Source organism: Schistocerca cancellata, chromosome 6, assembly GCF_023864275.1.
Source record: "Schistocerca cancellata isolate TAMUIC-IGC-003103 chromosome 6, iqSchCanc2.1, whole genome shotgun sequence".
NCBI classification, from domain to species: domain Eukaryota; kingdom Metazoa; phylum Arthropoda; class Insecta; order Orthoptera; family Acrididae; genus Schistocerca; species Schistocerca cancellata.
The window spans coordinates 725,521,274-725,545,635 of record NC_064631.1 but is presented as its reverse complement, the minus strand read 5'-3'; the positions used below and the strand labels follow the sequence as shown (position 1 = coordinate 725,545,635).

At 42.4% G+C, this 24,362-nt stretch overlaps 1 protein-coding gene across 1 annotated transcript in view; it reads left to right on the top strand.

Moving 5' to 3' along the window:
• Positions 1-24,362, top strand: part of LOC126088492 (laminin subunit alpha-1) — a 717,591-nt gene that overhangs the window by 529,281 nt on the left and 163,948 nt on the right. The window contains exons 25-26 of the mRNA XM_049906633.1: positions 5,881-6,025; positions 22,648-22,795. Of these exons, the coding sequence (XP_049762590.1) occupies positions 5,881-6,025; positions 22,648-22,795 (293 nt within the window). The remainder of the gene's footprint in view (positions 1-5,880; positions 6,026-22,647; positions 22,796-24,362) is intronic.

Below are 24,362 nucleotides of genomic sequence, written 5' to 3'. Positions count from 1 at the left end.
AACAATGCAACTTCCGTCCACGCCTTGACCTGCACGAATCGCTTTTGTTTGTGAATTGGATTATAATATGGAATTGATGGCTACATGAGAATCATACTCAACACCAGACAGGATCTGAGTAGCTCTGCACAGTTAGTTGCCAAGAGGACAAACATTTTGTTTGCTCAGCCGTACAGTATTGTACAGCTCCACCACATACCCTGAGTCAATAAATGCACTTGTTTGCTACAAGACAAGTATTTACAAGGATAGTGTGAAGAAGTCAGGAACACTACAGACTATAAACATGGAAACTTATTCTAACTTCCTTTGATACAGCAAGAGAAAGAGGTACACTGGCAGTGGTGGTCCCAATGACAACTCTGGACACAGGAATGGCACCATGTCTTCCTTCCAGAGTCTTTGTTCTGTGTACGAATTGATAAGCATACTGGAGCCTCCATTTCTGCCTCAGCTACAAAGCGCACCTGGTGCGGCGGGGCGGGATTGGTCGTCCGTTTTTGTTAACGCTATTGTTCAGTCCACCTACCTCGATAGGATTCTTGCCAATGTCCCCTTCATTCTGCCGTAGCAGATACGTGCTGGGCAATGTAAAGCAGTATTGATGAAGCCACCACCTAATACCTACCACACACAGGCTGTATTACTCTAGTTGAAAGTCAGCTCCTGAAAGTTCATGATTAAAAAATCGGACGTTCGGGACCTTCAGTTTATGTGCAGAGAAGCGATTAAAATTAGATTAACTCTGCTTTTTATTCATACTGAAACACATGAAATGGATATCAAGTCTGTATTTAATATGGTAACACATTATCATTCAAAGTTCACTGTCTGTCTAACAAATATTCACTCAAAAAGCAGCCAGAATTTTAGTAAGTCCGACCCAACTAATTTTCACGTTCTACCAGTCGCAGACCCACAACTATTCGCAAGTTAAAGATTAAGTCATTTCAGTGGTCTTCTTCGTAGGAGGTGCTCTCCAAAATATTTGTACGGAACACAAAACATGCCATGCGGAGTTGTTACTATGATCAAAAAGTTCACACACCCATATATCTCAAACTATTTAATTTAGAAACACCAAATATTATTTAAAAAGTTCGTAACTCCAGTCACTTCAGTCACGATATGTTCGAACCGAAATTAGCTCACTATTTCCTCATCTTACAGAGTATTTTAAGGGGCAATTTAACAGCGTGTTATCTGTAGACCGGCTAGCACGTTACTCCTCTCGAGGTACTCTCCTATATGCCCACTCCTCTTTTTGTGGAGGAACAGCTTAATTCTGATTGGCTATTGATCTAAATGACCGATCAGAATGTTCCTTCCAGATCATTCTCACAGCAAATCTTGCCTTAGCCAATCACTAATTTGATGGTAATTAATATCAGTAAAACTTCAATTTCTTGTATTTTGTTTAATCAAAGTAAACAAAGTGTAAAATTTTCTTCAGATTGATAAATAAACTTATTCCACCTCTAACTTTCATTCTGGCTACTTTTATAAAAAAGCAAGCACACAACAACGTACGTCTCCTGAATTGTAGTTGCAACATAACTTTCGCACGGTTCGTTTGTACAACGTTTTACATAAAATGAAATATTAAATTTTAATGTGTGTCCCACAAACGCTCTCTCAATCATTCTCATGCACGCACACTGCAAAATATAATCAAATAATAATTTTGACCGATTTTTGTGTTACGTAATGCACAGTGACTAAAGTTTTAAAAATGAAATTCTAATTAATTGATTTTTATGCACTGATAACTTTGGAATGGCTTCAAATGATAATGAAAGTTACTCTGTTATTGTTCCTAACTTGGTTTTAAAAAAACAATCATAGGTTTTAGAAGTTTTAGGTAATTCTCTTTATCTCCAGAACTGTAATAAATAAAAATCTGAAATTTTGACAGCATCATTCCATTAATAACAAAAGGCTGTGTACCAAATGCGAACAAAATCGGATAATAACTAATATGGATTATGTAGATTCATGGAGGGTATGAACTTCATATCGACTGAATGTTACGCTGTGCAGTTCTCACGGCAGGCAGCATCAGCTGTACTGTTAGCAAAGCGAAGGAAAAAAAACATAGCCATCGTGCAGCCACTGTGCTGTGTGCCTTACTGCAACGAATGTCATCTCGTAATAACTTGCTACGTTACACTGGTACCCACAACATATACTTTTGGTAGTTGAAATAGAGTCACTACTATGTATCTGCCACCAGCATTACACACTGCCAGTTGTTACTAGTGTAAGAAAAAGCTATGCCCAGTTGTAGGAGCACTCTTAGCCATTGACCTTAATTGCACTTGTGACCAGTGTCCACTGGGAACCAGTGTATAGGTGTACCACTTTGACCAAGTCGCACTGCACCATTGCCTTGTTGGGCTCGGTAATGGTATTTGTCCAGTGGGCACTGCATGTAAGTGAAGGCTGCTGAATGTACTTGGCCAGACCTGCCCTCTGTCGTGGCCACATTCCCTTAGACTTCCCAGGTCTTAGCCCAGTATACCTAGTTTCCCCCGAATTCTTGATCATTGATCCTACAAATACATTACTTCTCAGCTGGTATCACTTCTTTCACTATGCTTGATGATCAGTCATAAAGGACACTAGTGCATTGTCTCTGTCCCACATCTTGCACTGCTTCAAAATGCCCATTATCCTGAGGTTGCGAGACCAGGGATAGAGTAGTTTCACACTGTTTTATGGATAACCACTATGGTTTACTAAGGGGTGACATTGTTTCCCAAGAGGAAACTCTGATACAGAACTCTTATTCTTGGCCCAGCACTTCAAACAAGTGCCCTAGCAGTTATTTCCAAGTCTCCCTGCATACAGTGTCATTATGACTGTATCAGAATTTGGAGATTCTGAGTTGGGCTACTGTTGTTAAACTGCACAGATCACCATCAAGCAGCATGGGGTGACATACCTGCATCTGTCATTGAAGCACAGTTTGACTCGCTGTCCAACTAGGTTAGTGCCATGGCTGCTGCCGGAGCTGGTAGCTCAGTGTACTAAATTTTGCACTTTGTATGTGCTGAAATCCAGTATAAATTTAATAATATATCCTTCCTACTATACTGTATACACTTAAGAAGTAAAATTTTGTTATTTGCTATCTTTCCTTGTGTTGCAGTTTTAATGGCCTTAAGCAAATAACTGACTGCAAGGCTGTTAAAGCATTCTAGAACTGTGGCTGCTAACTTGCGAAGAAATTTGCACCTGCTGTAAGTTTTTCAAGTGCTGGAAAGATGGCATACTGTTCCAGATCATCATACTGTGCTCCAGTGTCATGAATTAAATTCCAGACTTTACTTCAGGGTCTTGTGCAGAGATGTTACACTACATTGTTTTGTGGGGATGTTAATATGGGCACCTTTGAGGTGGCATTCAAGCAGAATTTCTATATATTACTATTTTATTTTACCCTCTTCCCTTTTTTCTTTTCATTAATCATCCACAGAAAGACAATCTTGACATTATAGAGTGCAAAGCAGCTATCACAGTCTGCCACACAGCAAATAAACACACGTAACTTGCTACAGCCCCCCATGAACCATGGACCTTGCCGTTGGTGGGGAGGCTTGCGTGCCTCAGCGATACAGATAGCCGTACCGTAGGTACAACCACAACGGAGGGGTATCTGTTGAGAGGCCAGACAAACGTGTGGTTCCTGAAGAGGGGCAGCAGCCTTTTCAGTAGTTGCAAGGGCAACAATCTGGATGATTGACTGATCTGGCCTTGTAACAATAACCAAAACGGCCTTGCTGTGCTGGTACTGCGAACGGCTGAAAGCAAGGGGAAACTACGGTCGTAATTTTTCCCGAGGGCATGCAGCTTTACTGTATGATTAAATGATGATGGCGTCCTCTTGGGTAAAATATTCTGGAGGTAAAATAGTCCCCCATTCGGATCTCCGGGTGGGAACTACTCAAGAGGATGTCGTTATCAGGAGAAAGAAAACTGGCGTTCTACAGATCGGAGTGTGGAATGTCAGATCCCTTAATCGGGCAGGTAGGTTAGAAAATTTAAAAAGGGAAATGGATAGGTTAAAGTTAGATATAGTGGGAATTAGTGAAGTTCGGTGGCAGGAGGAACAAGACTTCTGGTCAGGTGACTACAGGGTTATAAACACAAAATCAAATAGGGGTAATGCAGGAGTACATTTAATACTGAATAGGAAAATAGGAATGTGGGTAAGCTACTACAAACAGCATAGTGAACGCATTATTGTGGCCAAGATAGATACGAAGCCCACACCTACTAGATATTTATTAACATCGAGTATAGATTTAAGTGTGAGGAAGTCGTTCCTGAAAGTACTTGTATGGAGTGTAGCCATGTATAGAAGTGAAACATGGACGATAAATAGTTTGGACAAGAAGAGAATAGAAGCTTTCGAAATGTGGTGCTACAGAAGAATGCTGAAGATTAGATGGGTAGATCACATAACTAATGAGGAAGTATTGAATAGGATTGGGGAGAAGAGAAGTTTGTGGCACAACTTGACCAGAAGAAGGGATCGGTTGGTAGGACATGTTCTGAGGCATCAAGGGATCACCAATTTAGTATTGGAGGGCAGCGTGGAGGGTAAAAATCGTAGAGGGAGACCAAGAGATGAATACACTAAGCAGATTCAGAAGGATGTAGGTTGCAGTAGGTACTGGGAGATGAAGCAGCTTGCACAGGATAGAGTAGCATGGAGAGCTGCATCAAACCAGTCTCAGGACTGAAGACCACAACAACAACAACTTGCTACACCGAAGAAAGTGAAGGAACTCCACCACAGTACTTTAGTTGTCCATGTTTGAGCTCTGACTCAGCACTAATTTTTACTATATTTAATAACCTAGTATTATTTAATTGCAACTTGATCACTTTATCATATCTATTGTAGAATTATTACTGAAGGTCCATATAAATTCTCACACCTAATGACTAGTAAATTGTATCATGGTGACAACTCAGTCAAATTTAATGCGGTTGGTGGTTACTGCATTTACTGTATGTGTGACAAATTACCTTAAATGGGCTAAAGTGCTTGAACTAACTTCTGTTGCAGGCTTGTGGAAGCAACAATAGCATGTTTTTGGGCACATCACTTCCACATACTACCCAGTTCATAGACACTTTATACTTCATACTGTATTCTGTCAGTGGTATGAAATTTCTGAATCACTGTCTTTGTGGTCTATCTAGTTTCCACTTGTTAAATTCCTTTATGGTTTGGGGGTACCTGAAAAGCTTCACCCCTTACTTGAAATATTTTTTAACAAGCTAATGTTGATTTTCCCACTGATTTGTAAAATTAAATGCAGTTACATATAACGTAAAGATCATAGAACATAAAAGTGTAACAACAAACTTTCTGAGGACAAGAATGTTGAATATTTGCAGATTTATGCCACAGATATGTAACAACATATCTGTGGCATAGGACAAGAACATTTGCAGATTTTGAAGCATAGTGGAAATTTCAAATATACAATACACAAAAATTGTTCCAACTATGGAAAAACATGCTTTAGTATTACATTCTGTGTAAAAATCTGGCCTAAAGTAATGCAGTGTGCAAACTTTTGACATTATGATATTGCAGAGTTGCATCCAAGATGGTGGCAGGTATCATTTATGCATTTCTCCATTGTGTATCACTTTCCATTTAACTGTTATTTACTCTGACCAGACTTTTGATTTATGCGTTATACTGGAAATACTGTAATGTGCCCCAGTTCAGCCATGGGTGTAATATGAAGAACAAGAAGCATATTCATAAATACAGATTCATTAACATCTATTAATTGCTTCAGCTACAGCATCCAAGTCGTGATTAAACAATGTAGTTTGTCATTTATTTTCTTTCAGATATAATTAAGAAGCTGCAGAATTTTGGTAAAGATGGGACAGCAGTAAATATTGATCTAGCACTTCAAGAATCTCACATATTACTTGATAAGATAAGGAAAAATGACCTAGGAAAGAGAGGACAAAATGCACTTAATATACTTAGGTGAGTATTTGATCTGGAAGTAAGTGCTAGATTAGTAAATAGTACAGACTCTGTCAATTAAATTTCAGTATTAGAACAATTTGTATGCACTGAGAAGTTTTTAATCAAACATAGACATTTGTTTATATTATTTAATAGTTCAAGATGAAGGTATAAATTTGCAAGTAATAAAAATACAGGCTTTATATCCTCAGAAGGACCACAGAGACAGATGAAGGTGGAGAAGCGATGATTATTTTATGTATGGAGGTGGTGAAAGCAGAGGGAAAACAGAAAATTTGTTAGCATATGGTATTATCTGCACACTTGTCCTTTGTGTTTTATGTGCCTAGTCTTAAATCAACAACAACAAAAAATTTGCACACAAAGGGTATGCTTGATATAGCTCTTGTTGAAAGAGCCAATCAGCCAATAGCAGTGTACATTGTTTGTGTGTGACAAGTTAATATGATATGCTGGAATAGAACTCAAGCCCTAGTATCTGCCTTGGGGATGTTTCATTGATTGACTTACAGCTTCAATGTGCTGCAGCATTTCTGCCATTACTTCCAAACACAACAGTGCTTTTCACTCTATGATAAGTGAATACCTCCTCTCAAAGTATGGATGTGGCAGGGAATTTGGTTCCTTCACAGCCTCTGGACAGTTACTGAAATTGAAGTGTTATGTTACTTTGTAGAGTATTTACTTTGCACACATTTCTGAACTAGTTACTTCACTATAACAGAAGTATACAATGTCCAAATTTCCTTTCTCACACAGTCAGAAGCCAAAATGAAGCGTTAAAATTAACGCTTCATTTTGGCTTCTGACTAGGAATTGTTTCTCCACTTCCTCTAGCTATTGCTTCAGGCCTCTTGGTGCATCTTGTGCACTGTTTGTGCTGCCATATTTCATGTGAGCATGTTATTGATCCCTCTGCACTGATTTAGTGGTGTATTCTAAAACTTATGACACCATACAGTTGGTATGAGTTTATGCCCCTAGTATTTACTCTGTTTATTATGTGTGATAGGTCTAAACTCTTAACCGTAAAATTTGAAAGGAATTGGCATTTTTTTTTTTAAATTACAAGTAGACTCATTCACAATTACACTTAAGATAACAGGATAGTAGCTGTGGATTGACATTCTGAAAGAAATCAGGAGAAGCAGCTAAATGCGATCTTGTATGGGATGTTGTTCCACTGCATCAAAAGGCTTGTTCATAGGACAGTCCAACCACAAGCATTTTTAAAAAAGTCCATTCCAGTTTAAGACCACATCTTGTAAAAACCTGACACATTTAGTGATTGTCTTTGGTCTTCAGAATTAGTTGCTGTGACTGCCTTTCAAAAATTTTATAAATAACTTTCCTCAGATGTCATATTACTAAGTGACGTCAAAAAGTTCACTAATGAATAAGAAAGCTGCTTCTGCTGCACGCAGGAATTTCAGTTAATATCTCAAAACTTATAGATATTCTTATGCATATACAGGGTGTTACAAAAAGGTACGGCCAAACTTTCAGGAAACATTCCTCACACACAAATAAAGAAAAGATGTTATGTGGACATGTGTCCGGAAACGCTTAATTTCCATGTTAGAACTCATTTTAGTTTCGTCAGTATGTACTGTACTTCCTCGATTCACCGCCAGTTGGCCCAATTGAAGGAAGGTAATGTTGACTTTGGTGCTGGTGTTGACATGCGACTCATTGCTCTACAGTACTAGCATCAAGCACATCAGTACATAGCATCAACAGGTTAGTGTTCATCACGAATGTGGTTTTGCAGTCAGTGCAATGTTTACAAATGCGGAGTTAGCAGATGCCCATTTGATGTATGGATTATCACGGGGCAATAGCCGTGGCGCAGTACGTTTGTATCGAGACACATTTCCAGAACGAAGGTGTCCCGACAGGAAGACGTTTGAAGCAATTGATCGGCGTCTTAGGGAGCACGGAGCATTCCAGCCTATGACTCGCGACTGGGGAAGACCTCTAACGACAAGGGCACCTGCAATTCGTCGTACAGTTGACGATAACCCTAATGTCAGCGTCAGAGAAGTTGCTGCTGTACAAGGTAACGTTGACCACGTCACTGTATGGAGAGTGCTACGGGAGAACCAGTTGTTTCCGTACCATGTACAGTGTGTGCAGGCACTATCAGCAGCTGATTGACCTCCACGGGTACACTTCTGCGAATGGTTCATCCAACAATGTGTCAATCCTCATTTCAGTGCAAATGTTCTCTTTACGGATGAGGCTTCATTCCAACGTGATCAAATTGTAAATTTTCACAATCAACATGTGTGGGCTGACGAGAATCCGCACACAATTGTGCAATCACGTCATCAACACAGATTTTCTGTGAACGTTTGGGCAGGCATTGTTGATGGTGTCTTGATTGGACCCCATGTTCTTCCACCTACGCTCAATGGAGCACGTTATCATGATTTCATACGGGATACCTGTGCTGCTAGAACATGTGCCTTTACAAGTACGACACATGTGGTTCATGCACGATGGAGCCCCTGCACATTTCAGTCGAAGTGTTCGTATGCTTCTCAACAACAGATTCGGTGACCGATGGATTGGTAGAGACGGACCAATTCCATGGCCTCCACGCTCCCCTGACCTCAACCCTCTTGACTTTCATTTATGGGGGCATTTGAAAGCTCTTGTCTACGCAACCCCGGTACCAAATGTACAGACTCTTCGTGCTCGTATTGTGGACGGCTGTGATACAATACGCCATTCTCCAGGACTGCATCAGCGCATCAGGGATTCCATGCGACGGAGGGTGGATGCATGTATCCTCGCTAACGGAGGACATTTTGAACATTTCCTGTAACAAAGTGTTTGAAGTCACGCTGGTACGTTCTGTTGCTGTGTGTTTCTACTTCATGATTAATATGATTTGAAGAGAAGTAATAAAATGAGCTCTAACATGGAAAGTAAGCGTTTCCGGACACATGTCCACATAACATATTTTCTTTCTTTGTGTGTGAGGAATGTTTCCTGAAAGTTTGGCCGTACCTTTTTGTAACAGCCTGTATATATAAACATACATGTAAACAGTATTCTGACATGGCATACATCAGCTCTGCAGTATTTCTTTTTTCCCTCCTTGGTGCATTGGAAGACGTATAATGACCTTCATAAAGGTGCTGCATTAAATGACACAAAATACTTTTTACTGTTACTGCCTCTACAGTTAAGACACAAAAGTTTCCAGCTTTGTTAGACTGGGTGGGGACATTCAATTTCTTATCTCAGAGGCATGTTCACAATTTTTTTTTCTTGTCATAAAGTAAAGCTATCATAAATCTAAAGGTCAGTTTGGACATTACTGTGGTTTAATATGCATAAATCATTTGTATCTGGTACCTCTTCATTTTAACATGAAGATTGAACCACACAGGAACTGTGTATTTTTCATACAAATAGAGTCCTGGCAAAGGTAATAGATATGTTAAGTGCCCAAAAATAATTCTTGGTCCGTACAGTATTAAAAAAGGAAGAAATAATGGAAATGGCAATTTGCCTTTTCCTTGAGGAAATCATACAAAGGGTATGAGGAAGGTTTTGCAATGCAGTGCAACAATATATCACAAGATGCTGATTGTTGCTGTGTTCTGAGAATACTTCATACCTGCATTGTAGACACTGTGCCAAGTCTGTGGGTGCAGTCATTCACTAGCAGGGTTAGCTATGAAACCTTTCTTGTCACCATAGATGCTACATCCCTTTACACAAACATCCCACATACCCATGGTCTCTCTGCCCTTGAACACTACCTCTCCCACCCGAAGATCTTCCGTAAACCTCATTCCTTATCACACTTACCAACTTCATCCTCACCCATAATTACTTCACTTTTGAAGGCCAGACCTACAAACAAAAATCATGGGAACAGCCATGGGAACCAGGATGGCTCCGTCCTATGCCAACCTCTTCATGGGCCACATGGAGGAGGCTTTCCTGAAGACTCAACAGCTGCTTCCTCTGGCCTGGTATAGGTTTATAGATGACATCTTTGTGGTCTGGACTCATGGTGAAGAAACACTCCTTAATTTCCTCAATAACCTCAACTCATTTTCGAATCTGAATTTCACCTGGTCCTTCTCCAAAACCCATGCCACCTTCCTGGATGTTGACCTTCATCTTGGTGAAGCTCACATCCACACCTCTGTCCACACCAAACCCACGAACAAACAACAGTACCTTCACTTTGACAGCTGCCATCCATTCCACATCAAACACTCCCTTCCCTACAGCCTAAGTATTCGTGGCATATATATCTGCTCCAGTGATGAATCCCTCAACAATTACACCAATAACCTGACCAGTGCTTTCCTCTACCACAACTATCCTGCAGACCTTGTCCACAAACAGATCTCCCCGTCCAGCAACAATGTTCCTACATCCAGACCACACAGAAGCATCCCCCTTGTTACCCAATATTATCCTGACCTCGAATACATGAACAAATTACTCCACCAGGGATATGACTTTCTCAAGTCAAGCCCTGAAATGGGATCATCCCTTGACAATATTCTCCCCACACCACCCAGAGTTGCCTTTCGTCGCCCCCCTAACCTCCGTAACAGCCTTGTCAAACCCTACAATACTCCCAGACCACCTTCTCTACCCAGCGGTTCCTACCCCTGTAACCGACCCCGCTGCAAAACCTGCCCCATGCATCCCCCCACAACCACCTACTCCAGCTCCACTACTGGTAAAACATACACAATTCAAGACAGGGCCACATGTGAAACAACACATGTCATTTATCAGCTGACATGCCTGCACTGCACAGCCTTTTACATCGGTATGATGACAACTAAACTGGCTGAGGGCATGAATGGGCACAGACGAACTGTCCGCCTAGGAGATGTCCAATACCCAGTAGCAGAGCATGCCCTCCAGCATAATTCTAGAGACGTAGGAACCTGCTACACCATATGTGCCATTTGGCTTCTCCCACCCAACACCAGCCCCTCGGAAATGTGGAGATGGGAACTTGCACTCCAACACATCCTTTCATCCTGCCATCCCCCTGGACTGAACCTACGTTAACCAACCTCACTCCCATTTACTCTTCAGGCTTCTCCTTTTTCCCTCTCTTCTTTAGCCATTCACGCATCTTTTCTTCCTACATAGTTGTGTTTATACTATATAGCTCTTTACTTCTGTATGCATCCTCTTTGGTTTGAACCTGGCATAGTACTTACAGTAGAATATCTTTGGCTTCCCTCTGACGACCATGCCTCCATCCTTACTACCCTCCCTGTTTACCTTTCCCTGTTGCTTCATAACCTGGATTGTGAGTAACTGAATCCACTTTCCCTTCTTCCCTTTTTTCCCCTCTCTCCTCCCTGATGAAGGAACAAATTTCAGAAAGCTAGGAAAGTAAATTTTCTGTTCTGTTTTGTGTATCTATCAGCTGTACTGAGCTGAGGTAAGTACTGGCCAGCCCCTCTATCTCTTTGTTAGAAAGTATTCAGAAAATGATATCAGCATTCCAAATGTACCAATTTTTTGTGGCCAGCGCTCTTCCTCGTAACTGATATGCACAGGTTCGACTTTGAGGTATAATGCATGCAGTAACTATCACATTTTTTTTTTTTTTATTATTTTATCTTGCATATTTTGACACTTTTCATACTGTTTTAAGCATTTTGCATGCATATTTTAAGGTTTTCATGATGCATACAGTCCGGTCTCTAGTCATAACTAAGTGGTACACTGAGCAGTGCCCGCCCAAAGTCATCCAATCTTTGAACCTCTGACCGAAGTCAAGAATGGACACTTGGTTCCTCCATCACGACAACGGTGCAGCTCGCTGCATCAAATCATGCACTGATTATTTGTGGAATACAGGTCTGAAACTTCTTGAGTACCCTCCTTACAGTCCAGACTTTGTTCCTTGTGACTTTTCACTGTTCCTGCATGTGAAGATGAAGCTGAAAGGAGTGCAACTTTCGAGTGATGAGGACCTCCTGAGGGCTTGGGTCAACGAGTGTGCCATATTTCGTGCAGAAACTTGGGAGAACTGGTTTAGGGATTGGTTTAGAGAATGGAAAGGTGTATTCATGTGCGGCGGTAAAATATGCATAGCTTTTCACATTTATGTATAGTACTAAATTTCGAGTTGTGAATATGCAGAAATAGATGTGATCAAGAGTTACGTAAGTAAATTGTGAAGGTTTTGTTGAGTCTAACAATAAAATATTGTGATTGGAAATCATACAAATACCCAAAAGTTTTATTCTTATATTAATTATGTTTTTAATTACTCACTGTTCCTCAGGTTTGTTTGGAAGTTTCATGCTTCCCATGTGTCATTTAAATTTGGTTCAAGGAATCATTCCTTTTTTTCTGTTACTTAATGTGTCTTTCACCACTGGTGTGTGTGTGTGTGTGTGTGTGTGTGTGTGTGTGTGTGTGTAAAGTGCCAAGATACACTGCAGTTTGAAATATGTGATTAAATTGTGGGTTACACTTAATTGGCTGAGTACGTCAGTTGAATTGTCATGGGAAAGCAATGGCATACCACCCCCCATAGGACCATGCTTGGTAAGGATTGCAGTTTCCAACCAGCTTTCCGGTTGAGGCAGTGGCATATACAGAAACACCTCAAGGAGGGGGCACTAAAGATATCTTGAGCTACCTTTACTTTTACGTTAATAAAAAAACTAGCTTCCTATTCGGCAAAAATAGTTCACATTTATAACACTATGTATTGAAGATTCTCTATACAAGGAAACAGTAGAATATTCAAAGCTTTTCTCGAACAAATGCCAGACAGAACAATGTATCGAGATCACTAGAATGGGCATGACTTTCCTCGTAGGAATGTGTTAGCTATCTATGTGCCAGACAGAAACATATAAAATACGAGGACGTGGACATGCTTGCTACGTAGGAAAGTACAACTACTCAATAACTCGATTCAGTTGAGTTGACTGACGAAGGAAATGAACGAATAGCATGCGAGCTGACTGGCAGGGGCGGCGCTGGTGGCAATGTGGGCGGCACTGCAAGGGCGGCCATGCGCCCCCATATGTATCTGCCACTGGGACAACTTATCTTTTACCATCAATATCAGGAAAAGATAACATGTTGAGTTGCAGAAAGGCACAACGAAATCAACCCTTCTTCAGAAAAAGGAGCACGCGCACACACACACACACACACACACACACACACACAGAGAGAGATATATATATATGTGTGGATGGATATGTGTGTGTGTGTGTGTGTGTGCGAGTGTATACCCGTCCTTTTTTCCCCCTAAGGTAAGTCTTTCCGCTCCCGGGACTGGAATGACTCCTTACCCTCTCCCTTAAAACCCACATCCTTTCGTCTTTCCCTCTCCTTCCCTCTTTCCTGATGAGGCAACAGTTTGTTGCGAAAGCTTGAATTTTGTGTGTATGTTTGTGTTCGTTTGTGTGTCTGTCGACCTGCCAGCACTTTCATTTGGTAAGTCACATCATCTTTGTTTTTAGGTATATTTTTTCCTTCGTGGAATGTTTCCTTCTATTATGTTATAATAGAAGGAAACATTCCACGAGGGAAAAATATACCTAAAAACAAAGATGATGTGACTTACCAAATGAAAGTGCTGGCAGGTCGACAGACACACATACGAACACAAACATACACACAAAATTCAAGCTTTCGCAACAAACTGTTGCCTCATCAGGAAAGAGGGAAGGAGAGGGAAAGACGAAAGGATGTGGGTTTTAAGGGAGAGGGTAAGGAGTCATTCCAGTCCCGGGAGCGGAAAGACTTACCTTAGGGGGAAAAAAGGACGGGTATACACTCGCGCGCACACACACACATATCCATCCCCACATATACGGACACAAGCAGACATATATATTTCCCGCATGGAATGTTTCCCTCTATTATATATATATATATATATATATATATATATATATATATATATATATATATATATATTTAACAAGAAAGATGATGAGACTTACCCAACAAAAGCGCTGGCAGGTCGATAGACACACAAATAAACACAAACACACACACAAAACTCAAGCTTTCGCAACAAACTGTTGCCTCATCAGGAAAGAGGGAAGGAGAGGGAAAGACGAAAGGATATGGGTTTTAAGGGAGAGGGTAAGGAGTCATTCCAATCCCGGGAGCGGAAAGACTTACCTTAGGGGGAAAAAAGGACAGGTATACACTCGCACACACACACATATCCATCCATACATACAAGACACAAGCAGACATTTGTAAAGGCAAAGAGTTTGAGCAGATATATATATATATATATATATATATATATATATAGAAGGAAACATTCCACGTGGAAAAAATATATCTAAAAAGAAAGATGATGAGACTTACCAAACAAAAGCGCTAGCAGGTCGAGAGACACACAAACAAACACAAACATACACACAAAATTCTAGCCTTCGCAACCAACGGTTGCCTCGTCAGGAAGGAGGGAAGGAGAGGGAAAGACGAAAAAATTTGGGTTTTAAGGGAGAGGGTAAGGAGTCATTCCAATCCCGGGAGCAGAAAGACTTACCTTAGGGGGAAAAAAGGACAGGTATACACTCGCACACACACATATCCATCTACACATATACAGGCACAAGCAGACATTTGTAAAGGCAAAGAGTTTGGGCAGGGATGTCAGTCGACGCGGAAGTACAGAGGCAAAGATGTTGTTGAAAGACAGGTGAGGTATAAGCGGCGGCAAATTGAAATTAGAAATTAGCGGAGATTGAGGCCTGGCGGATAGCGAGAAGAGAGGATATGCTGAAGGGCAAGTTCCCATCTCCAGAGTTCTGACAGGTTGGTGTTAGTGGGAAGTATCCAGATAACCCGGACGGTGTAACACTGTGCCAAGATGTGCTGGCCGTGCACCAAGACATGTTTAGCCACAGGGTGATCCTCATTACGAACAAACACTGTCTGCTTGTGTCCATTCATGCGAATGGACAGTTTGTTGCTGGTCATTCCCACATAGAAGGCTTCACGGTGTAGGCAGGTCAGTTGGTAAATCACGTGGGTGCTTTCACACGTGGCTCTGCAATTGATCGTGTACACCTTCCGGGTTACAGGACTGGAGTAGGTGGTGGTGGGAGGGTGCATGGGACAGGTTTTACACCGGGGGCGGTTACAAGGGTAGGAGCCAGAGGGTAGGGAAGGTGGTTTGGGGATTTCATAGGGATGAACTAAGAGGTTATGAAGGTTAGGTGGACGGCGGAAAGACACTCTAGGTGGAGTGGGTGGATTTCATGAAGGATGGATCTCATTTCAGGGCAGGATTTGAGGAAGTCGTATCCCTGCTGGAGAGCCACATTCAGAATCTGATCCAGTCCCGGAAAGTATCCTGTCACAAGTGGGGCACTTTTGGGGTTCTTCTGTGGAAGGTTCCGGGTTTGAGGAGACGAGGAAGTGGCTCTGGTTATTTGCTTCTGTACCAGGTCGGGAGGGTAGTAACGGGATGCGAAAGCTGTTTTCAGGTTGTTGGTGTAATGGTTCAAGGATTCTGGACTGGAGCAGATTCGTTTGCCACGAAGACCTAGGTTGTAGGGAAGGGACCGTTTGATGTGGAATGGGTGGCAGCTGTCATAATGGAGGTACTGTTGCTTGTTGGTGGGTTTGATGTGGACGGACGTGTGAAGCCGGCCATTGGACAGGTGGAGGTCAACGTCAAGGAAAGTGGCATGGGATTTAGAGTAGGACCAGGTGAATCTGATGGAACCAAAGGAGTTGAGGTTGGAGAGGAAATTCTGGAGTTCTTCTTCACTGTGAGTCCAGATCATGAAAATGTCATCAATAAATCTGTACCAAACTTTGGGTTGGCAGGCCTGGGTAACCAAGAAGGCTTCCTCTAAGCGACCCATGAATAGGTTGGCGTACGAGGGGGCCATCCTGGTACCCATGGCTGTTCCCTTTAATTGTTGGTATGTCTGGCCTTCGAAAGTGAAGAAGTTGTGTGTCAGGATGAAGCTAGCTAAGGTAATGAAGAAAGAGGTTTTAGGTAGGGTGGCAGGTGATCGGCATGAAAGGAAGTGCTCCATCGCAGCGAGGCCCTGGACATGCGGAATATTTGTGTATAAGGAGGTGGCATCAATGGTTACAAGGATGGTTTCCGGGGTAACAGACTGGGTAGGGATTCCAGGCGTTCGAGAAAGTGGTTGGTGTCTTTGATGAAGGATGGGAGATTGCATGTGATGGGTTGAAGGTGTTGATCTACGTAGGCAGAGATGCGTTCTGTGGGGGCTTTGTAACCGGCCGGGATGATTGGGTTTGTGAATTTTAGGAAGAAGGTAGGGGTGCGGGGTGTTGGTGGGGTCAGGAGGTTGATGGAGTCAGGTGAAAGGTTTTGTAGGGGGCCTAAGGTTCTGAGGATTCCTTGGAGCTCCGCCTGGACATCAGGAATGGGATTACCTTGGCAAACTTTGTAAGTAGTGTTGTCTGAAAGCTGACGCAGTCCGTCAGCCACATACTCCCCACGATCAAGTACCACAGTCATGGAACCCTTGTCCGCCGGAAGAATGACGATGGATTGGTCAGCCTTTAGATCACGGATAGCCTGGGCTTAAGCAGTGGTGATGTTGGGAGTAGGATTAAGGTTTTTTAGGAAGGATTGAGAGGCATGGCTGGAAGTCAGAAATTCCTGGAAGGTTAGGAGAGGGTGATTTTGAGGAAGAGGAGGTGGGTCCCGCTGTGACTGAGGACGGAACTGTTCCAGGCAGGGTTCAATTTGGATAGTGTCTTGGGGAGTTGGATCATTAAGAGTAGGGTTGGGATCATTTTTCTTCGTGGCAAAGTGATATTTCCAGCAGAGAGTACGAGTGGGGCTGAAGGTGAGGCCTTCGGATAGGACAGAGGTTTCGGATTGGGAGGGAGGTTTGGAGGAAAGGTTAACTACTGAATTTGGGTGTTGTGGTTCCAGATAGTGTTGATTGGAATTTTGAGGTTTTGGAGGGAGTGGAGCTGGAAGTGGGAGATTGAGTAGGTGGTAGAGACTGGGTTTGTGTGGAATGAGAGGAGGTTGAGGTTTGCTGGAAAGGTTGTGAAGGGTGAGTGAGTTGCCTTTCCGGAGGTGGGAAACCAGGAGATTGGATAGTTTTTTTAGGTGGAGGGTGGCATGCTGTTCTAATTTGCGGTTGGCCTGTAGGAGAATGCTCTGAACAGCCGGTGTGGAGAGGAAAGATTGAGGACTTTTATTAAGGATAGGAGTTGACGGGTGTGTTGATTGGCTGAGTGGATGTGCAAGTGAAGGATTAGGTGGGTGAGGGCAATGGATTGTTCAGTTTGGAACTGGTATAGGGACTGATGGAAAGAAGGGTTGCAGCCAGAGATGGGATCTTTAAGTGTGAGGCATTTGGGGGTGATGCCAAATGTCAGACAAGCCTGAGAAAATAAAATATGGGAGTGTAATCTGGCTAGGGCGAAGGCATGTTTGCGGAGGGAGTGTAAATAAAACTTAATGGGGTTGTTGTGGAGGTGTTGTGAGGGTGACATGATACTAGAAGGTGGAAAGTGTAACATGAGGCTGAAATGAAAATGAAAATAAATATAAAAGTATATGGGGAGAGATAAAGGTGAACTAGAAATCAAATGGAGATCTGATGTGAAAAAAGGCGAAAAATGGTTGGTTAGAGCTGGGCTATGTTGATCCTGTGGTGAACTTGTGTAGGTAGATAACGATGTGCATAAAGGTTAGGTGGTTGTGTTGCCGCCAAAACACGTTAAAGGGTGGAGAAATTTGGGAAAATTTCGAAAAAACTACGTGAGGATATATTAAAAGGAGTGGTTTGGTGGTGGCAGATTATGGAAATGAGGCTAACAATTGTCTGATGAAGAAATAATGACGTTAAAACCTGTGGGAAGCGGCTAAAAATGATTGGTGATATTAGACAAACGAAAATGGAAATAAAGCAAAAGTTATTAAAACTAGCCGAAAATGTTGTTTAATAGCTTAAAGGAACTGTTTGTGAACTAGAAATGGTGGATTGTATAGCAGCGGTAGTGTTGAAAGCGGAAAAAATTTTTTTGTGTTTATGGTTTGGAAGTGGGTTACGTATTATTACGTATTATTGAGTATATATCGGCTGGATTAAATTGTATAGTGGAATACGGTAAAAAGGAGAAGGTGAATACAAAGTGAAACTACTGGCAAAAACAGAAGGACGAAATAAGACGACAGAAAAGACTTCGAAATGTAACAATGACAATAACAAACGCAATTGTTGGGTTCAAATTAATGATATGAATATAATATATAATAGAGGGAAACATTCTACGTGGAAAAAATATATCTAAAAAGAAAGTTGATGCGACTTACCAAACAAAAGCGCTGGCAGGTCGATAGACACACAAACAAACACAAACATACACACAAAATTCTAGCTTTCGCAACCAACGGTTGCCTCGTCAGGAAGGAGGGAAGGAGAGGGAAAGACAAAAGGATTTGGGTTTTAAGGGAGAGGGTAAGGAGTCATTCCAATCCCGGGAGCGGAAAGACTTACCTTAGGGGGAAAAAAGAACAGGTATACACTCGCACACACACACATATCCATCCACACATATACAGGCACAAGCATACATTTGTAAAGGCAAAGAGTTTGGGCAGGGATGTCAGTCGAGGCGGAAGTACAGAGGCAAAGATGTTGTTGAAAGACAGGTGAGGTATGAGCGGCGGCAAATTGAAATTAGAAATTAGCGGAGATAGAGGCCTGGCGGATAGCGAGAAGAGAGGATATGCTGAAGGGCAAGTTCCCATCTCCGGAGTTCTGACAGGTCGGTGTTAGTGGGAAGTATCCAGATAACCCGGACGGTGTAACACTGTGCCAAGATGTGCTGGCCGTGCACCAAGGCATGTTTAGCCACAGGGTGATCCTCATTACCAACAAACACTGTCTGCCTGTGTCCATTCATGCGAACCGGGGGCGGTTACAAGGGTCGGAGCCAGAGGGTAGGGAAGGTGATTTGGGGATTTCATAGGGATGAACTAAGAGGTTATGAAGGTTAGGTGGACGGTGGAAAGACACTCTAGGTGGTGTGGGGAGGATTTCATGAAGGATGGATCTCATTTCAGGGCAGGATTTGAGGAAGTCGTATCCCTGCTGGAGAGCCACATTCAGAATCTGATCCAGTCCCGGAAAGTATCCTGTCACAAGTGGGGCACTTTTGGGGTTCTTCTATTGGAGGTTCCAGGTTTGAGGAGATGAGGAAGTGGCTCTACTCCTAATGATCCAACTCCCCAAGACACTATCCAAATTGACCCCTGCCTGGAACAGTTCCGTCCTCCGTCACAGCGGGACCCACCCCCTCTTCCTCAAAATCACCCTCTCCTAACCTTCCAGGAATTTCTGACTTCCAGCCTTGCCTCTCAATCCTTCTTAAAAAACCTTAATCCTACTCCCAACATCACCACTGCTGAAGCCCAGGCTATCCATGATCTGAAGGCTGACCAATCCATCGTCATTCTTCCGGCGGACAAGGGTTCACGACTGTGGTACTTGATCGTCGGGAGTATGTGGCTGAGAGACTGGTCAGCTTCCAGACAACACTACTTACAAAGTTTGCCAAGGTAATCCCATTCCTGGTGTCCAGGTGGAGCTTCAAGGAATCCTCAGAACCTTAGGCCCCCTACAAAACCTTTCACCTGACTCCATCAACCTCCTGACCCCACCAACACCCCGCACCCCTACCTTCTTCCTAAAATTCACAAACCCAATCATCCCGGCCGTCCCATTGTAGCTGGTTACCAAGCCCCCACAGAACGCATCTCTGCCTACGTAGATCAACACCTTCAACCCATTACATGCAGTCTCCCATCCTTCATCAAAGACACCAACCACTTTCTCGAATGCCTGGAATCCCTACCCAGTCTGTTACCCCGGAAACCATCCTTGTAACCATTGATGCCACCTCCTTATACACAAATATTCCGCATGTCCAGGGCCTCGCTGCGATGGAGCACTTCCTTTCACGCCGATCACCTGCCACCCTACCTAAAACCTCTTTCCTCATTACCTTAGCTAGCTTCATCCTGACACACAACTTCTTCACTTTCGAAGGCCAGACATACCAACAATTAAAGGGAACAGCCATGGGTACCAGGATGGCCCCCTTGTATGCCAACATATTCATGGGTCGCTTAGAGGAAGCCTTCTTGGTTACCCAGGCCTGCCAACCCAAAGTTTGGTACAGATTTATTGATGACATTTTCATGATCTGGACTCACAGTGAAGAAGAACTCCAGAATTTCCTCTCCAACCTCAACTCCTTTGGTTCCATCAGATTCACCTGGTCCTACTCTAAATCCCATGCCACTTTCCTTGACGTTGACCTCCACCTGTCCAATGGCCAGCTTCACACGTCCATCCACATCAAACCCACCAACAAGCAACAGTACCTCCATTATGACAGCTGCCACCCATTCCACATCAAACGGTCCCTTCCCTACAGCCTAGGTCTTCGTGGCAAACGAATCTGCTCCAGTCCGGAATCCTTAACCATTACACCAACAACCTGAAAACAGCTTTCTCATCCCGCAACTACCCTCCCGACCTGGTACAGAAGCAAATAACCAGAGCCACTTCCTCATCTCCACAAACCCGGAAGCTCCCACAGAAGAACCCCAAAAGTGCCCCACTTGTGACAGGATACTTTCCGGGACTGGATCAGATTCTGAATGTGGCTCTCCAGCAGGGATACGACTTTCTCAAATCCTGCCCTGAAATGAGATCCATCCTTCATGAAATCCTCCCCACTCCACCTAGAGTGTCTTTCCGCCTTCCACCTAACCTTCATAACCTCTTAGTTCATCCCTATGAAATCCCCAAATCACCTTCCCTACCCTCTTGCTCCGACCCTTGTAACCGCCCCCGGTGTAAAACCTGTCCCATGCACCCTCCCACCACCACCTACTCCAGTCCTGTAACCAGGAAGGTCTACATGATCAAAGGCAGAGCCACGTGTGAAAGCACCCACGTGATGTACCAACTGACCTGCCTACACTGTGACGCATTCTATGTGGGAATGACCAGCAACAAACTGTCCATTCGCATGAATGGACACAGGCAGACAGTGTTTGTTGGTAATGAGGATCACCCTGTGGCTAAACATGTCTTGATGCACGGCCAGCACTTCTTGGCACAGTGTTACACCGTCCGGGTTATCTGGATACTTCCCACTAACACCAACCTATCCGAACTCCGGAGATGGGAACTTGCTCTTCAATATATCCTCTCTTCCCGTTATCCTCCAGGCCTCAATCTCTGCTAATTTCAAGTTGCCACCACTCATACGTCACCTGTCATTCAACAACATCTTTGCCTCTGCCCTTCCGCCTCGACTGACATCTCTGCCCAAACTCTTTGCGTCTGTATATGTCTGCTTGTGTCTGTATATGTGTGGATGGATATGTGTGTGTGTGCGAGTGTATACCCGCCCTTTTTTCCCCCTAAGGTAAGTCTTTCCGCTCCCGGGATTGGAATGACTCCTTTCCCTCTCCCTTAAAACCCAAATCCTTTCGTCTTTCCCTCTCCTTCCCTCTTTCCTGATGAGGCAACCGTTGGTTGCGAAAGCTTGAATTTTGCGTGTATGTTTGTGTTTGTTTGTGTCTATCGACCTGCCAGCACTTTTGTTTGGTAAGTCTCATCATCTTTCTTTTTAGATATATTTTTCCCACGTGGAATGTTTCCCTCTATTATATTCATATATCTCTAGCAACTTGGACAGGAATGCATCTGTAACGTGAACGAAAGCAGCAATCTGGAGGGAGCAAGGAAGGGGAATGGATATCAGGGTACAGGTGAAGGGGAGGCGTGAAAAGACTGCCATCAGGTGCACTATCGGGAAGCTTGGGGTAAGTAGGTCGGAATGGGAGGGGGGGGGGGGGGGGGGGGGGAGTGGAATAGGAGATGAGCAGGGAAGTGGGAAGATGGGTTGGTGTGTTGACAAAGGGCAGCACACATTGAGTACTGCAGCCTCTTGACACTGCTCCTGGTAGCAGTCTTGTAATGCCTCCATCTAGTGCCTGCACACTTTGCCAGTCAGCACTCTTCTCTCCCTCTACCCACACTCTGGTGCCCCTTCCCCTTCCCTGACCCCTGCAGTTTGCTGCCTTCATTCACATGACAGTTGCATTCTGGTCTGAGCTGCTGGAGATGGCATTCATATGTGCGTGAAGTGTGCTTGCTTGTGAGAATGAATGAATGTGTGTGTGTGTGTGTGTGTGTGTGTGTGTGTGTGTGTGTGTGTATGTGTTTTTCCTTTTCTGATGAAGGCTTTGGCCAACATCTAAATGTGCAACAATCTTATCATTGTGCTTTTCTGCAACTTGACATGCCATTTTTACAGTGAGTAGCAATCTATCCTTCTCCTTATATTGTTGATACTCCACTTCGAGTATCCACTGTTGGATTTTAACATCTTTGAGACAGCTGTTCACCGAGTAAGGATGCAGTATCAGGATTTTCTAAGCTCAAATTAAAGAAAGTGCTGTTCTTAAGGGTTAACAGACTGATCATGATTATGATGTACATATCTGTGTGTAGACTAATTAAGCTGTAGCATTAGTAAGAGTCTCGTGTCCTGTATTTTGATAATACTATATGGCTTATTTATTTGTTTTCAAGAGGGTGTGAAAAACTATTGAAGAATATCAAGAATTTAATACAGTCTGCACCAAGTACACAAAAACTCAAGCAGAAGTTGAACAGTTTTCACGAGAAGTTAAATGACTTAAATGCCATCCTTCAAAATATGACACATACTTTGAATAAGGTACTGGTATAATGCAGCATATGAATTGAACCTACTTTTAACTAATTCATGACATTTTAATTCACATGTTTTTGTTGTTTTCAGGAATTTAATTTTTACTAATAACAGAATTGTTACTATCTCATCAGATTTACACAGAAGATAACATGTAAGCTTTCTTCAAATTGATCCCAGTGATTTATACTTTTTTATTTATAATGCTGTGTAAGCAATGTAGATTAATGCAACAGTCTTTAAAGGTTGCTGCTACATCATTCTACACATGTTTACTTCTGACATACACATTTTATGCTAATGTCAGTACATATTACATTTCTGGATGTGTGTGCATTTTAATATGATTTTAAAACGGCTGTATGTAGTTAGTACAGTTACTGACTTCAGTCCAAAGTATTATAATTGAAATTGTAGAGCAGTCTCATGTAAATTCCTTTATTGACATGTTTTACTCAACCAGTGCGAGCATCTTCATATATTAAGTAAGAGCAGACTTTGCCTGCAGGAGAAATGACAATTGTTGAAATTTTCATTTTTTTCATTACAGCCACAAGTAGCACTCAGTTTGTTTTAGTGACTGGTTTTGCTCAGTTTAACAGGAGCATCACCATAAATTTTGTACTTTAAAGTACAGTAATTGGCTAATTACATTGCCATTGTCAGAGATTGTCCTTAACATTGCAAAGTAATCAGACAACTACTGTACTTCAAACTATATATTCCAGAATATTTGATGGTGCTCTTCTTAAACTGAGCAAAACCTGTCAATAAAACATATTGAGTGCAACTTGTGGCTGTCCTGAAAAAACTTAATTCTGCAATTTTAATTTCTAATATTCACTATTCCCCCTTTATGTGACATTACAGCCAAAAGTAGCACTCAGTTTGTTTTAGTGACTGGTTTTGCTCAGTTTAACAGGAGCATCACCAGAAATCTTGTACTTTAAAGTACAGTAATTGGCTAATTACATCGCCATTGTCAGAGATTGTCCTTAACATTGCAAAGTAATCAGACAACTACTGTACTTCAAACTATATATTCAAGAATGTTTGATGGTGCTCTTCTTAAACTGAGCAAAACCTGTCAATAAAACACACTGAGTGCAACTTGTGGCTGTCCTGAAAAAACTTAATTCAGAAATTAAATAGTGACTTGTAGCTGCTCTGCAATTTTAATTTCTAACAATCACTATTCCCCCTTTATGTGACATGTGTGCTTGCTATAGTTATAACTGTGTATTAATACAGGGTGAACCAGAAAAGACTTCAACGACTTTTGGACCATAAATAAATTTATTGAGATAATTTACAGAATATGTGTCTTTTGAAGCAAACACCGTCAAGTTTTGCATAAGAGTGTCAAGTGTCATTTCGGTTTGGTGTGGCCACCATTTGTGATGCTGCAAACATTCCACCAGTAATCAGTTTTTCTCCACATTCATTCCAGCAAATTGGGCATAACTTGTGCAGTGGCAGCGTAGATTCAATTTTTCAGGTTGGAAAATTGTTTGATAGGGGAAGAACATACACATGTTCCTCCCTTATACATAGTCTTTAACGAAATCCTAGA